This window comes from Protopterus annectens, chromosome 2.part1, assembly GCF_019279795.1.
Source record: "Protopterus annectens isolate FY-2018-M chromosome 2.part1, PAN1.0, whole genome shotgun sequence".
NCBI lineage: Eukaryota > Metazoa > Chordata > Ceratodontiformes > Protopteridae > Protopterus > Protopterus annectens.
This window is the reverse complement of record NC_056729.1, coordinates 688,444,830-688,462,859: the sequence shown is the minus strand read 5'-3', so window position 1 is coordinate 688,462,859 and position 18,030 is coordinate 688,444,830. Positions and strand designations below refer to the sequence as shown.

Genomic DNA, 18,030 nt, shown 5'->3' with positions numbered 1-18,030 from the left:
AGGAGGAAATGCATACACTGTCAGATTTCTCCAGCTGAAAGAGAGGGTGTCCACTTTCCACGCTTGTGGGTGGTATGTCCTTGAGCAGAATTTCTTCAGTTGATGATTGTAGGGGGATGCAAATAGATCTATGTCCGGGCTCCCCCAAGATTGTGTTATCTGTTGGAAGATGTCTGGGTGCAGCATCCATTCGTGCGCATCCATGATATTTCTGCTTAAGCTGTCCGCCAGTGTATTGTCTTTCCCTGGCACAAACTGAGCTTGTAGCTGTATATTGAGATTCAAGGAAAGATTCCATAGATTCATTGCCAGTCTGCAAAGAGGGTAGGAATGGGTACCTCCTTGCTTGTTTATGTACCACATAACTGTGGTGTTGTCTGTCCTTATTAGTAGGTGGCCTTGATGCAGAAAGAGTTTGAAGGCCTCGATTGCATGTATCACTGCTAGCATTTCTTTTTGATTTATGTGCATGCGACGCTCCTTTTGTGACCACTGTCCTTGGATACCTCTGCCCTCCATGTGTGCTCCCCAACCTAGGTCTGAAGCATCCGTTGTAATAGTTTGGGAGGTTTTTGGCTTTGTGAAGGGCAACCCTCTGTTGGACTGGCTGGCCTGAGCCCACCACAGAAATTCCTTGTGAAGGCATGGAATGAGTGGGATTAAAGTTTCCAAACTGTGACTGTGCTGAGTCCATAAACTCCTTAGGTACCACTGTAGCTTTCTCATATGTAGCCTTGCTTGTGGAATCAAAAGAATACAGGATGCCATGTAACCCAGGGCCTGCAGGATTTTCCTTGCAGTCAGCTGAGTTTGTCTTGCAGATTCTTGAAGTAATCCGTTAGCTGTCTGTTTTTCTTCTGTGAGATAAGCCATTTGGGTGGTTGTATCTAGATCCGCACCCAGAAAGGTTATTCTTTGGGATGGAACAAGTCTTGATTTGTGCATGTTGACTGTATATCCCAAGGCCTGTAGAAGATTGATGGCATAATTTAAGTCCTTTATCAAAGTTTGTTGGTTGTCCGCTTGTAGGCAGTCGTCCAGATATGGGTATATTTGAATCCCTGAAGTCTGCAGTGTGCTATTACTGATGCCAGGCATTTCGTGAATACTCTGGGCGCAGTAGATAAGCCAAAGGGCAATGCTGAGAATTGATAATGCTCTGACCCTGCAAGAAATCTGAGGTGTCTTCTGCAACTTTGTCTGATAGGGACATGCAGGTATGCCTCCTTGAGGTCTAGAGTCACCAGCCAGGACCCCTTGCCTAGCATGGGAAGGAGTTGCTGTAGAGTCAGCATTTTGAATTTTGGCACAATGAGATAAGTATTCAGTGCGGACAAGTCGAGAATTGGTCTCCATTGATGCTCTTTTCTTGGAACAAGGAATAGCCTGGAGTAAAATCCTTGGCCTTGTTCTGAAATAGGAACTTTTTCTATGGCTTTCATTTGTAGTAAGTTTGAGATTTGTTTCAAAGCCTCTGCCTTTTGATTTGGTGGCAGACCTGGCATGCCTTTTATTTTTGGCAATGTGTGGAAATGGAACCTGTATCCGTTGTCTATTATTTGGAGTGTCCATTTGTCTCTTGTAATGTTGTGCCAATTTTTTGAGAATAAAAAAAGCTTTCCACCCAAAGGTGCTTCTAATTGAGCCCTGGTTGGCGGAGTCAAAGCAAAGTCATTGAGTTTGTCCTTGTGCAGCAGTTGCAGGCCCTGAACTGCCAGTCTGTATTGGAGGTTGCCATTGACAGCCTCTGTAGGAGCCCCTAGCTTGCCCTCTACCTCTGGCATGCCTGTTCCTGCCCCTTTGAAATCTTTTTGTGTCCGGAAAGGACCAATTCTTGGAAGGCCAGTTTCTGCTGAATCTAGGCGGTTGGACTTGAAGAAAATCCTTAACTGTTTGCACAGATTTTGCCTTTTCCTCAAATTTCTTTAGTACTTCTTGAGCAGTGGAACCAAATAACTTTTGCTTTTCCAGTGGAGCATCCAAAAGCTTAGCTTTAACATGGTCTGGCAGAGATTGTTCCTTCAGCCAAGCATGCCTACATATGACAACACCTGTCATTGCTGACCTACATGAAGCTTCCAATGCATCATAACCACACTGCAAGAAATGGTTGCTAACCTGCTGAGAGTTACGTACCAGATCCTGAAGGGATTTATGGTCAAGGGGTTCAGTAGAAGACAGTTTCTCATGCATTTCTTCTAACAAATACTCTTGATACTGTATCATACGAAATTGACAATTTAATGCCCTAATTAGCAAGAGTGGCAGAAGTATACACTTTTTTACCCCATCTCTCTAATGCCCTGGACTCCTTTGCAGAGGGGAGTGGGTTCTTAGTAGTAACAGCTGCAACCCCTTTAGGGCCCTGTGAAATAGTTTCAGGGTCAGCAGAGTGGGCCTTGTAAAGAAAATTGTGTGTCCGGGACCCTGTAATACCTATCGGGCTTAACAGGGGCCGGAGGCAGTGTGTCAGGGGTCATACTAGAGTCAGAATACACATCATTAATCAATTTAAAACAGGAGGAATAGCCAAAGGTCTATGCTGAGGTAAATAAAGAAAAGTTCTTAGTCTTTTCCTGGAATCAAAATATTCCTGGCCCTGCCAAATGCTCTCATAGTGTGAAGGGTCTCCCCAAAGGAAAGCTCTTCAGTAGGGGAGGCTGAGGGAATAGATTCCTCTGCATCCGAATCCTTGTAGGCCAAATAAGCCTCCTCCTGTAGTCTGAGTAATCCGAGCCATCAGAGGTCTCCTCTGAGGAAAGGGGATCAGGGGGATCCACCCTGGGCCTTTTGTCTAGAGGAGGTTGGGAGCCCCTGTCCGGACGGGGCTGAGAGCCCCTAATTACAGAGATACGGTCCTCTGCTAAGGTTAGAATCTGTGAACTAGAAGAGGGTCCCTGAGGAATAACCCTGGGAGGCATGGCTTTAGTGAGTTTTGCAGCTTTAGCCCTGGTGAAGGCCTTAATAGACATGGATGCAGGAGGCCTGGCTGCACCACGTGCTGGTGTAGCTTTGTCTAAAGGTATGGTGTCGGAAGATTCCAATACACCAGTTTCTGAAGGCAATTCTGTAACCGTCTCGGTAGGAGCCTCTGGGGCCGAGGCTGTCTGTTGTATTATTTCAGGGTTCGGAAGTTCCAAGGACTCGGTATCAGCCGAGACCGAGACACTCGCGGTAGGCCTAGCCGCGGTTTCAACCGAAACCGCGGCCCGCGTGTGTTGGTCCTTGTCTTTCTGTTTCTTAATTAAATGTGATGTCAGGGTTTCCGACGGCATTTTGTATGAAAAACTATCCCCAAAAACCTCTTCTGCGAACATCGACCGACGTCTAAGAGTGCGTCGGTTGAAGGAAGCGCAGGCTGAACAGGCCGAGACGTCGTGGTCTGGGCCTAAGCAGGGGAGACAGTAAGAGTGGAAATCCTTATGAGGTATTTGTTTCCCACAAGTTAAACAATTATTAACTTTTTCTGACATCGGCTGAGGCAAGAAAGAGTCCCAACGGGTACTTAGCTTTGAAGTCTTCGGATGAATTTACAGGCGCTGGCCGACCGGCACTTGCGAACTGCTTCTGCTTCGGGCACCACGCGGCAAGAAAGACTGGGGAAGATGGCGTCGGCTGACGCTTTTATACCCCAGGCGCTGTGACGTCGGGGAAGGGGCGACATCAGCAGACGCCGGACCCAGACTTTGGAATCCGGCCGACCGAAGGGCTGCCTGAGACAGGACAACCCATATGTGATGACTGCAGATGCATCCTTGAAGGACATCTCCAGCTCTACTCAATAGCATACCGCCTGCTCAGAGGTGACCTGTGCCTGACGTATAAAGCCATGCTGCACCTCAAAAAATCCAAATCCCATCGAGCTACACGCTCGAGAGACTTGAACCTCAGCACTGAAATAAATAGGACATGCTGGAGGGACAGATTCATAACCCAGAGGCTCCCTTCACTCTGGAATAAAATCCCAGCCCAGGTTAGGCAGAGTCCCTCATTGACTCTCTTCAAGAGGAATCTTGATGAGTGGACGGGAGATCGTAGGTTTACCCCGGGTATCACTTCTGTGTCACTGTTAGACAGAGGCACAGTATACTAACCTCGAAAAAGGGCATAGCAAAATTAATTTAAAATAGGTGGCGAAAGCCAAACATACTCTGGCTAGGCTTATAAATGCCCTAGGGCAGATAGCCTAGTATGAACCTAAAACAATGAGCCTTTGTATAACATTTCACAAAATAAGTTTCCGGGGCACTGTAACACTTTGAAATCTCTTTACTGTAAGAAAACACTTGCCTTAAAATTACTTTGCCATCGAGCTGTTGATCTTGTAATGTCTTTAATGCTAAAGTCATTTATCATTATTTTACTGCATAAGCCTTTATTTTGTAATTGCTTTAATGTCAAAGCCATTTATCATCATTTTACTGCCAAAGTCATTTATCATCATTTTAAAAAACATTTCGAACTGCAGAATGCAAATAAACTGGGTAACAGAAACTGACGGCAAGAAAGATTTCAAAGTAACTATACTTTGCGAATACATTATCTCAAAGTAACAGCACTTTATGAACGAACTGTCTTGAAATAAAATGCACTTAGGTTCATAGGTTCATAGGTTTATACTAGGCTATCTGCCCTAAGGCATTTATAAGCCTAGCTCAAATTTTTGTGGCTTACGCCACCCCTTATATGAAAAAATACTGTGCCCATTAGTTTGTTGTGCCTCTGTCCAGCAGTGACACAGAGATGATTCCCGGGGTAAACCTACGATCTCCCATCCACAGGTCTAGATTTCTCTTGAACAGAGTCAGCGAGGTGCTCTGCCTCACATGGACCGGGATTTTATTCCACAGCATAGGGAGTCTCTGAGTGATAAATCTATCCCTCCAGCACGCCCTATTTATATCCGTGCTAAGGTTTAAGTCGCTTGCTCTAGTGGTTTTGGTGGATTTGGATTTTTTGAGGTGGAGCATGTCCATTAATTCTGGGCTGGACATGGCCTTGTATGTCAGGCACATGTCACCTCTGAGCAGACGGTATGCGACTGAATAGAGCTGGAGTTTCTTCAATCTGGCAGCATATGACAGATTTTGGAGTCCCTTTATCCTTTTGGTGAGGAACCTTTGGGGTCTCTCCAATTGCTGCAGATGTCGGGTGAGAAACATCCCGAATGGGGCATTGTACTCTATCATTGGTCTGATAAGTGAAGAGTACAGGGGAACAATGACCTCACTAGATCTGGATGTGAATCCCTTCATGATCAGGTGGGCAATGTAGAAGGTCTTTCTAACCACTTTAGCAACGTGAGTGTCAAAAGAAAGGCCACTGTCAACCTGGGTCCCCAGGTCCCTGACAACCTCTTCTGTGCTTAGTGGATTGCCACCTATATGGTAGCTTGGGGTTACCTTGTTTTTCCCAAGGTATTACTATACATTTTTGGCTGCTTAACTTCAGGCCATGGCTCTGGCACCAGCCATCTGTTTCCGTGAGTCCCTTCTGAAGGATATCCGTGTCCGATTCACTTTCCACTATGGCGCCCAGTTTGCAGTCGTCTGCAAACTTTGTCAGCCAAAGTCCTCCCATGTTGGCCTGTACTTCCGAGAAGTAGATGCCAAACAATAAGGGGCCAAGGACCGAGCCCTGTGGGACACCACTTGTGACCGGCTTGGAGTCTGACATAGCGCCAGCAACTCTAACCCTGTGGGTTCTGTCCTTAAGCCAGCTTGCAACCCATCTTGTGACATATGGGTTTACATTTAAGCTGGTAAGTTTTTCTACAATACCTGAGTGGGGTATTGTGTCGAAAGCCTTTGCAAGGTCAAGGTAGGCTGTATGGACTGCCTTTCCTCATCAATGGCCTTGGTGACTGTTTCAAGAAGTCGACCAAGTTCAAAAGGCATGATCTTCCCTTGACAAAGCCAAACTGGGTCGGGTCCAATGTCTGCAAGTCCCCTATATCTTTGTTTATGAGCTCCATTATGATCCTCTCCATAGCTTTACAGACTAGACTTGTTAAGCTTATGGGGCGGTAATTACCAGGGTCCGTAGAGGCGCCGCCTTTGTGGAGTGGGACCACAGTTGCCGTATGCCACTCCTTGGGCACGTATCCAGTGGTAAGGCTGAGATTAAACAGCTGCCATATGTGCGGGTTTAATTCCTCATTTAGCTCGTGTAGCACACAGCCGGGGACACCATCCGGTCCCATTGATGCTGTGTTTTTAGCTTTAGAGAGAGCAGCTTTCACCTGTGCATTTGAGATGTCCGGGAGGCTACACTCGGCTGGGATAGTTATCTCCCCTTTAGGGGGGGAGAGGGGGGTGAAGTTTGCACTGAACCTGTCTGCCAGTATGTTGGCAATGTCTGTGGGTTCAGTGATTTTGTATCATTTTGGACTAATTCTGAGCATATCTGGGAGTTTCCACCCAGGTTCCTAACATAGCTGAAAAAGGTCTTATGATTGTCCTTTGAATCCATGGCAATTTTTCTCTCAAAATTGGCCTTAGTTGATTTTATGAGTGCTCGTATTTTTTTACTAATAATGATCAGGGGTGACTTCCCTTTTATGGATTTTGTTCTATCATATAATAGCTTTCTCCTCTTATTGTAAAGTTTGTTAATGGCTGGGGTCCACCAGACTGGACGTTTGCCCTTTGTGGAAAGAGTCTTGGTTTTATTTGGGATTGCCTGATCCATGCAATCCTGGAGGTGTTCATAGAAGGCATTTGTAAGGGCTTCCGCAGCTTGGGTTGTGGTTTCCACTGGCTCAGGGACTTGAAGGATACCACACCAGTCTTGAGTAGTGTGAAGTTTGCTTTAGAGAAGTTCTTCACTATGGTCTTTTTTGTTTGGGGTGGGGGCGGGATGTGGATTTCCAGTGAGACTAGTTTATGATCAGATCTCACCAATGAGGGATAAACTTCCGGTGTGGAGCATTTTGTCCCCATGTTTGTGACAATGAGATCTAGTATATTTTCTCCTCTCGTGGGAACAGTGACTAGCTGTTCCATGGCATTTGAATTTATGAACTCCAGGAACCGTTGGGCTAGAAAGTTAGGGCTTGAGTAATGTTCCCAGTCTATATTCGGGTAGTTGAAATCACCCAAAATGATGGTGTTTGGAGATACAGTTATACCCTCCAGTGTCTTCAGGAAAGCTGTGTGGGGTTCCTGAGTTTGAGAGGGTGGCCTGTAGCATGCTACAATTTGTAGAGTAGTTTTGCCTATGGTTAGTTGATTTGTATGGTTACTTTACGAATAAACTATCTGAAAGTAATGGCACTCTGCAAATAAACAGTACACAGCACACTAATTTCTCCAAAATGGCTGCACCTTGCCAAACAACTCTGTACAGTGCAAGAGACAGTTTGTAATGGTGGCACTCAGCAAGCAGACACACCCTGGCACAAGAAACTTTTGAAATGGCCACACTTGACTGCGCTTCATGAAATAGTTGCACTTTGCATACAACAAACTTTTCGGAATAAATGCACAGTAATAAGCATGCACTACAAACACTTTTACACACTTTGAAATATTTCAAACAACTCTAGTTATGCTATTCAAGGCTTCAATCAATGCAAAGTAGCAATCTGTGCCAAAACAAAGTAATTTGCCAAAATACATGCAGTCGCCTTTGCTTTACATATACTCAATGTGCCCTTTTCTGCCCTATTATAGTTTTTTGGCTCGTTGAATTTCTTAATGTGCCCTTTATGCCCTTTCGTTGTATTTGTTTTGCTCATTTAATCTGTTCATGCCCATTATACTTTCTTGCGCTCATTTTAACTCTAAACATGCTCGTTTTACAATTCTGAGATAATTATGAAGCCCTTGTGTACTTTTCTAATGCTGACTATCAAACAACTCGGTTTCAAACATTTTGTTTGATTAATGAGTTTTTTTATACTTTCTGTTTGCTTAAACGTTTCTGTGCTATTTGCTTGCTTAACAATATGTTTTGTGCCCTTGTAATGCTCCGTTTTACCTCTTAATACATAAATCAGTTGTGTATGTCCTCTTTACCTTTGACTTGTTTCTGGCCTTTTTTTGCTCTTGGTTCTTTTAGTTTGCCTTCATAATTACCTCTCCACCTCGTGGCTCTGAAGAATAGTCTTTGCCATCCCAGTTCCGACACCATATCGCTCGCCAGGTCAGGATAAAACAGGTGAGCATCGTGGGTTCTTGTTCAAGCAGCTTTATTGTATACAAACACATCATAAATGAGGTTAAGCAACTTTAATTTATAAACAAACTAGCTATCATGTACATGTTAACACTCTGGCTGCACCTTCAAAATGGCACTGAAGCTAACATGTGCTTGGTATTTATAAGCACACACAGGGTTCCTATTAAGTCAGTGAATTGCTGAAACTTTGAAACTGTAAACATCGAACACAGTTAATCGAAGTTACAGCCATTCGAACTAATAATAAAAAAAAAAATGTCAACAGTTAAATAACCCCTGCACCCCCACAAGCCTCCCTGCACCCCCACATCCTCTGCTCTTCTCTGAGTTGGTATATTTAAAGAGCGGGGGGTGTGGGGGTGCAGAGAGGGTTGCCCCCCTGCTTACAACAGTTTATTTATGCTGTTTGTTTTTATTTTTTTACGTATTCAAAATTATGATACATCGAACATACAAGTTTGATCTTGTAGTGTTCGATGTTTCATGCTTTTGATAACGTAACAGGAACCCGCACACACACAGACCTTGGAAATGATTGTTAAAAGGTACACCACACCTGTTACTCTACAACAATATTGCAGGGAATTAACACTAGCAGAAGTGATCAAATGAGTTTTGGTCACTTCTGTCAGTGTTAAACACGTTCGAGATTATATGGAGTGTTCCCATACATGTGAATAATATATCTATATTTATCTTATTTATATATATATATATATATATATATATATATATATATATATATATATATAAAGATGCGTATTTATGTGTCTAGACATAACATATTCTCACACACACACATATGCATATAATATAAGCAAAGTCTTAGTTTGTTATCAAAAGCATAACATCTGTCTGTATTTGCAACCACTGTTTTTAGACTTTTTTTAGCTTCAATAGCAATAATTGCTGATAAAGTTGGCTGGGGGGTTGTCACAATTGTTAAGGTTTCCACCTATATCACTTCAATTAATGTGGCTCCATGAACATTTATACCTCACTGAGAAGTGCACTTATAGCAAATAAAGACTGAAACAATACTAATTTCATGAACTCTAATCATATCCTGACTTAGCATGGTATTAGAAACCCAAAAGATTTGGAGAAACTAAACCCAAAGAGCCAACTGGCTTACTGTGAAACAAAGAATATAAAGGAAAAGGATCAGATGAAAAAGAAAGAAAACTGGAAAACTCAAATATAGTGGCAAGTACAGAGATCTCCCAGAACATCCTCATGTTACAAGGCTTTGATGCTGGAATGGTTATGGACAGGTGAACTGACACTGAAAGATGAAAGACTAATAATGGTGGCCCAGGATACTGGACTATGTAAACACTGGTTTACAAAGCCCACTGAAAAGGGGGAGAAAGACATATGAAAGTTCTGTAAAAAAATAACAGGGAACAGTTGCACATCTTGTTGCTGGGTGTGATATATTCATGGCACAGGGTCTTTACACCGAAAGGCGCAATAATGGGGCAAGACTGTTGAATGGGGTGTGTGCAAACACAACACAAAGTAGCTGAGAAGCACTGAAAACATGAACAAAGCATTATAGAGAATGACTAAGTTTACATCACATGGCATCATCGATTACCAAATGTGAAAAAAATAAATGCAAAAAAACAAATATACTAGTCCTTGAACAAAAGTAGCACTGATCACTGAAATTGCTATACCCAATGATCTGCAGGCAGAAACAAGAGCAATGTGGAAGACAGATACTCGGATAGTTCCAATAACAGCAGAAGCAATGGGTATAACAAAAAAAATTTACAGTTGTATTTAGCCATGCCAGTAATACATGTGACTCCATACAAATTACAGGAGGAGACAATTCCGGGCACATTGCAGGTGCTAAGAAAAGCACTCTTGGTGAACATCAAAGATTGAAACAGTACTAACTTCATGAACTATAACTGCCCGCAACATAGGAATGGGGTCCATTCCCATCATGGTATCAGAAACCCAACTTACTTGGAGAAATTACAACAAAGAGGCAACTGGATTACTGTGACAGCTACAATGAACCTCTTCCTATCAAGTCTCACTTTTAAACTCGTCACTTACAGGTACTGCCCCTCTCTATCAAACAACTTCAGTATAAAAACTTCAACTTATGACCTACATCACTCTTCTGAAGGCAGCACCACTTCATGTTAAAAAGCAACTGGTGAAAATTCCTTTAAAAAGCTTATTTCTGCAAACTGGAACAATCTTCTGAGGGATGTCAAAATGAAACAGACTACTTGACATTTGGGAAGGAATTTAAGCTACGTTTACAAGACATTAATCAATGTCACTGTTGTAAAGGACACAAGACAAAAGCTATATATAATCGTATTACTTCCACTACAAACAATGTAACTTAATATCACCACTAAACCTGTTTACACTACTTTCTCAGACACATTAACAAATTAATAGCCCTCAACTGTCTGCCTTATTTTTCATTTTCATCCTCTCACCTACCCCGTCTGGTAACTATACCCCCCCCATCTCGTCTTACACCTCACCTTCACCACACTTATTTTCTTCTTTTCTCATTACTACTACTTCAATTTCTTTTACACTTCCTATTTTCTGCTCCTTTGCCTTTACACTATCTACAATCTTCTTAGCACTCTTTACCTTTACACCTCCTATCACCCTTCCACTCCTCTCCTCCTGCACCTTACCCTTGTTTATTGACATTATTCTTCTTAGGACTCTTTACCACTAGTGTTTCAAAATGCACATGCATTGTACTTCATCAATGTATACATGTACATCTCTCTCTATATAAACATACCTATATATATATATATATATATATATATATATATATATATATATATATATATTTACATACAGTATACACATGCACACATATATACATCACTCTCGCTCTCTCTTGTTTTATACATATATATATATCTATACACACACACACACACACACACACACACACACACACACACACCCTTGGATGAGATGTGAAACCGAGGCCTCATCTGCTTGAGTTGAAGGTAGCTCAGGTGGATGAAATAGATCCCACAGCACCTACTGAAAACCATAGGGGTAAGTTCTCCAATGCTCTGGCCAAATTTCCCCTAGTAGTATAAATACCACCCCGGGTCTTCCCTGAAAATAAGCCACTAACCTGGATAACAAAGGATGGATGGATGAATAAATAAATAAAGCTGAACAGTCATTATGCAGGCTAAAATTCCATCAATGATAAATGCACACTGACAAAATATTTATCTGAAAAACAGCAACAACAAAACACCAAAGTAAGTTGTTTGCAGGGAGGCAAGCCTGGCAGTACCCCCAAACCTCCTGCTACTTAAATATACTGATTCTTGAGATCACAACAACAGCGGGGAAAAGAACAAACGTCCTTAACTTCCAATGTTTGCCAATCTCACACAGTACTTATGTTACTGCAGTAATGAAATGTGAAATGGCCAAATAAGTTGACCATTTCATTTTTGACAAAAGCAGCAGTTTGACCAATTTAGATCTATACATACAGACAAACTGTATTTCCCCTTAATTTTGTGAACTTAGTCTGACTGAACTGGATCCAGAAAGGTCAGCTCACTTACCTGGTTATGATACAAATAGAAAAGAGAGAAAAAAAAATATTTTGTTTGACCTGAGTTGAACAATACCTGAAAGAAAGACAGTGGCTGGTCATGGGGTATACTGTGTAAAGTAGGGGAATGTTATTTTTTCTCAGTTTAAATAATTTCCTGCAATTGCCTTAAGTCTTCTAGTGTTTATGACCCAACAGCCAATCAAAACACTTGATCATTTAATAAATTCTAAACATATAAAGAACACAAGACTTGCTTTTTCAATGATTTTAGGTTGCGCGACTAACAGATATTTCACGGAGGGCATTTTCGATGGAAAAAAGACAGGTAAAAAGTATGCTCAATGAGGCTATAAACAAATGTAAATATGCTGTGCTCCCTGTACCCTTGTAACTAACATGATCAAGTCTATGCTTGGTGTATCATCTGGTAAAGAGACCCCCTCCCCTGCAGCAATCTGCCCCTTCAAGTATGACTTTTTCTACAAATTGTATGACAGCTGCTTTTGATAAAATATTCACTAGTGTCATATTCTGCTCCCTTTTTCTGCCAACCTTGAACCTAGCATTTAAACTGCCATCATGTAGATACATTTGAAATTGCTTTCTTTACACTTACCTCGTGTTTGCCCAAGCATTCCCTGGAAGACAGGACAAACAGAAAATGCATAGTTAGGTTACTGGTACACATCAATGAGAAAATTTCAGCTTTGTAGCTCTCTAACAAAATGAGAATAATAATCCTGATGTCTAGTCACAAATGCAAAGTTTCTGTAAATAATTCAATTTAAAAATTTGACAGAAACACATTTACTCAAGAACTTATTAGAAAAGCAGCACTTGCAGAAAGGACTTACGTCAGTACGTCAAGCAAGTAAAACGTATTTACACAAATGATTTTTAGCCAGGCAGTGAAGTGAACAGCATCCAGGGCGGTCTGTAATGTCCATCACTAAGATAAAAGTCATCACCATAGATGATACACAGGAACAAGTGGCCCACTTTTCTCCTCAGTTACTCAGTTTTCCAAGCGAAAGTCAACATACTCAGTCATCAGTTTAAAAAATAAAGAAAATAAATGTCACATACATACCTCTCAACCCTTCTTTGTCAAAATGCTTAATACAGTAAGACTGGATTTTAAAAGAATCAGGGTAGTGCTAGAGAAAGCTTCCATCCACACGGATGACTGTCCTTAAATATTTCCCTAGCCACACCAATGCATACTGATGAGGAAAGAATCATTACAGAGTCAAATTGGGTACTTAATAGCTGTGCCTGACATCCAAATCCATTCAATTTGTTTTAAGAATTCAGTACATAAGAGAAATAAGTTAAGGAGCAAAATGAAACAAAGGATACATGTTTGAGTGAGTAGTACTTTGTATAGTGAAGCTTTGCAACAAGGAATAAACAAGTTTTGCATCTATTATGTTCGATTCCAAAAGACCCTGTCTAAATGTAAGTGACCACTTGCACTGAGAAAAGGTGTTTTGGAATCTGGCTCCCAGTTTAAGCCTGTTTACAGCAGGCCTTACACCAAAGTAAGGTCACTTTCATTGACAAGTCTTTCAGAATCAGGGCAGACTTATGAGAGCAACTCTTTTGGAATCTGACCCAATAACTGCAGCTCGAATCGTAATACACATAAATTAGCGATATCCCAAGAAGGTGTACATGGGCATACTACTCAGTATGGTGACAGGAATATCATGGCTAAGTAACTCTCCCTAATTACACATAAGGCCAAATGTACTGCTCAAGATATTGATACAAGATTAAGGTAACAAAAATGGAGAGAGAGAGAGAGGGAGAGAGAGGAATAAAGACTGTATCAATCATTCAACAACTACAATACCTGCTACCTGTGGACACATTCTGCTAGCCACTGTATGCTGACTCAGTCTGCTGCACATATTATATTTAACCTACAAACTACATTTGTTTGGGATGCAAATTCCCACACCTCTGCAATGTCATACTAGTGTGTGTGTGTGTGTGTGTGTGCGTGTGTGTGTCGCAGGTGTGCAAAAAAGATGTGCATTACTTCAGGGGAACTTCCAGAAGATTACACCACATTATAACACCGTACTCTACTAATTTATGCTTTGCTCAATGTTCAAGGCAGCACTTGCTAAAATTCTTCTGGAATCTGGCTTATGGAATATGTCTGCCTATGAAGACTTCTGTGCTTTCCCATCCGCACAGATTGTGTAGTGAGGTGTTTGCACCTTTTCTTGGAATTACAGTTTTACATGACAAAGGATATTCACTCAGAATAGTGCCTTTCCCTGGGTATAAATTGTTTTAAAATTTGGTCCACTGTGTGACAAGTCGATACAATGTGTAAAACATTATCAAAAGTGAGATTGAAGTACAACACATTAAAATCTAGCAGTGATGCTTTTTAATACTTGCACGGTACACAGCATTAAAAAATCTTTACAAATTTATGCTTCTTAACTGCATTGAGCATGCAAAAAAACTGCTATCACCCTAGCTGTACAAAGGGACGCTAGGAGCTAAAATGAGCACTGTACTTCATCGTGTGACAAAGGCAATATAGTCATCCAATTCAAGAAAATAAATTTAAAGAAATAAAGGAAAGATTACCTGCAAAAATGTCTGGGAAATCCAGATTGAATATGCCCTTTCTTTACTTGCCTATGCTTCCCAGTAAAACATCAGAGTGCTCCAAATCCTCTTTAATAAAATCTGTCTCTTCATGCTGCTCTTTCCAAAATATGAACACCATTTTAATGCCCTCCAGCATGCCAACTGGTTTCTCAATAAAGAACACACAGATCGATTACTCCTCAGCCTAATCCACAAACTTTACACAGTAAATCCAGCTCAGCCCTCAATCACAGACTTTCCATAAAAAAAAAAAAAAAAAAAAAAAAAACTCTTTACTAGTTAAGGTCTCAATCCAACAATGCCTAGATACTAACCATAGCTAGACCTGGGATTTCATCTATGGAGCAATGTCTTCGCTTTGTTCACATCGAAGCTGTTGGGACACGCTTCCCTGAACAGCAAACTTTGTCAAATCACTGTTTTCACTCAGCGCATAATTATTCTCCTAACTACAAAACGAGTGTTAGCCATCTTTCCATTATATAAATCCAAATTCCATATCCTTTTCCATGGTTCTAACTTCCCATAGTCCTCTTCTTTATAGTAAGGCACTCAGAAGCAGTGGAAAATGTTATTCAAGTAAAAATCCAACCTTTGAATACAAAACGAGAGAGAACTGAGCCACGAAAAATGCCTTATTAACACTTAACTTAAATCACCTCATTTTCTTCCATACCACAAGACTTCATCAGATAACACAACCTCCTCAGGCATCCCTCTTTAAATACCTTATTATTCCTTTGAAAGCAATTATCCAATTAACAGTTTTATGTCATAAAAATCCTATTCTGGAACAAAATTACTCTCTAAATACACAAATGTAAAAAATCCTTGTGAAACACTTACAATACATAAGAAACTTTCAACCCTTATCATAAATACATATAATAATACACTTAAAATAAATGCATTTAAAAATGTTTAAAAAATGAATTCTAAAAGTCAACCTGTCTACATATAACAGTGCAACACTGCCTTCTTATGGTAAAACACCCCAACTGCATTATAAATATCCTATAGAGCATATACAAAAACAATTGTATATAAAATATACTAAAAATTGTCATTATATACAGAACAGAGTTGTGATATTGTATGAGGAAGTCGGGAGTGTCAGAGAAGTATGTAAGAGTGGTACAGGATATGTAGAAGGGTAGTGCGACAGCGGTGAGGTCTGCGGTGGGAGTGACTGATGCGTTTAAGGTGGAGGTGGGATTACATCAAGGCTCAGCTCTGAGCCCTTTCTTATTTGCAATGGTGATGGACAGGTTGACAGATGACATTGTGATCTGTAGTGAGAGTAGAGAACAGGTGGAGGAGACCCTGGAGAGGTGGAGATATGCTCTAGAGAGAAGAGGAATGAAGGTCAGCAGGACTACGACAGAATATATGTATGTGAATGAGAGGGAGGATAGAGGAATGGTGAGGAAGCAGGGAGTAAAGGTGGGGAAGGTGGATGAGTTTAAGTACTTGGGATCAACAATTCACAGTAATGGTGAGTGTGGAAGAGAGGTGAAGAAGAGAGTACAGGCAGGATGGAGTGGGTGGAGAAGAGTGTCAGGAGTGATTTGTGACAGACGAGTACCAGTAAGAGTGAAAGGGAAGGTCTACAAGAGGGTAGTGAGACCGGCTATGTTATATGGGTTGGAGACAGTGGCACTGACAAAAAGGCAGGATTCAGAGCTTGACGTGGCAGAGTTGAAGATGTTAAGATTTGCACTGGGTGTGACGAGGATGGACAGGATTAGGAATAAGTATATTAGAGGGGCAGCCCAGGTTGGAAGGTTTGGAGACAAAGCCAGAGAGGCAAGATTACGTTGGTATGGACATGTGCTGAGTAGGAATGCTGAGTATATTGGGAAAAAGATGCCAGCCCAGGTTGGAAGGTTTGGAGACAAAGCCAGAGAGGCAAGATTACGTTAGTCTGGACATGTGCTGAGGAGGGATGCTGAGTATATTGGGAAAAAGATGCTAAGGATGAAGATGCCAGGTAACAGGAAAAGAGGGAGGCCTAAGATAAGGTTTATAGATGTGGTGAGAGAGGGCATGCAGGTGGTTGGGTGTGACAGAGCAAGATGCAGAGGAGAGGAAGAAATGGAAACAGTTGATCTGCTGTGGTAACCCCTAATGGGAGCAGCCAAAAGAAGAAGATACAGAACAGAGGAAAACATTTGAGGAAGAAAAAAAATAGTGCATAAAAATAACCCTTATATGTTTAAATCAAAAATATCTTATAACTTTTTAACTTTCTGTGTCCTATAACCTAGCTGCCCTAAGTTTTAAAAACGGGGCAGTGAAATGGATTAATTTAACCCAGATATTTTATTGGCCTCTAAGACTAGTTGCTAATATACCTCTTTAAGCTCTATTCTGGTTTCACAGAAAGTTTCTTTTAAACTTTTAAATCTTTTAAACATTTTTGAATGCATTTAAGTGTATTTTTATATATATTTATATTTATGATAAGGGTTGAAAGTTTGTAAGGTGGCAAGTTTATGTATTAAGTGTTTCACAAGGTTGCTTACATTTGTGTATTTAGATAATAATTTTGTTCCAGAATAGGATTTTTATGAAATAAAACTGTTAATTGGATAATTGCTTTCAAAGAAATAACAGGGTATTTAAAGAGAGATACCTGAGGAGGTTGTGTTATTTGAAGTCGTGTGGTATAGACGAAAATGCAGTGATTTAAGTTAAGCGTTAATACAGCATTTTTCGTGGCTTACAGTTCACTCTTTCTATTTTGTATTCAAAGGCTGGATTTTCACTTGAATAACATTTTACACCGCTTCCGAGTGCCTTATCGTGATTTTGTTTTGGTTCTTAGGCACTCATCTTATGTTGGGGGCTTTGGTTCTCTTGTTTACAGTAACCATCTGATTGTGTTTATTAACACTATCCCTTGTTTTACTTTAACTCCCCACAGATTTGTCTCCCTAGTTTATAACCATCCCTCTCAACTTCTTAGAGCAAGAAATCTGGAGAAAGCCATACATAAAAGTGGGACAAAGGCCCAAAAATAGGGACATTTTTTTAAATATTGCTCTTACAGACTTAAAAGGTAGATAGAATAGATTTTGCATTAGCATGAATTTACTGATGGGTATGAATTCTGAAACTGTGTCATTATTTTCTAACTGAAGTCCTCAATGATTCGCCAGTAATTTGGCAGGAAAACACAATTTTATGAAAAACGGACCAAAAATATCAGGCAAAAATCTGTACAGTTGAGAGGTATGTTTATAACCACTTAATTTTTATTAACAATATTCCCTCTTATTCTACCTTTCTCTGCACAATGTTCCCCTATTTTGTTACATTTTCCTTCCTTTTCAGATCTGCTTACAAAATCTCAGCTAGTGACTTATACCTTGAAGTTAAAAGGTTATTAATACTTTCCAGCAAAATTACTACTTCCTTACATACTGCATTGAATGCCTAAAATGTGGTTTTACCCTGTGCTATTTTTATGTATTGCATTATTCTACTGAATCTCTCATTTGCTTGCTGCACTTCTCAGCCTGTTGCTTAAAAGGATCTTTTGTGGACAGGCCCACTATGGCAATCAACAAACGTAATAAAATAATATACAAAAACGGCACTACGAGGCAAAATACACACAAATAATC

At 40.7% G+C, this 18,030-nt stretch overlaps 1 protein-coding gene across 2 annotated transcripts in view; it reads right to left on the bottom strand.

The window, feature by feature from the left end:
• Positions 1 to 18,030, bottom strand: part of NFXL1 (nuclear transcription factor, X-box binding like 1) — a 1,793,512-nt gene that overhangs the window by 1,075,480 nt on the left and 700,002 nt on the right. For both annotated transcript variants that reach the window (XM_044062425.1, XM_044062424.1), the window contains exon 15: positions 12,384 to 12,405. In XM_044062425.1, coding sequence (XP_043918360.1) covers positions 12,384 to 12,405 — 22 coding nt within the window. The remainder of the gene's footprint in view (positions 1 to 12,383; positions 12,406 to 18,030) is intronic.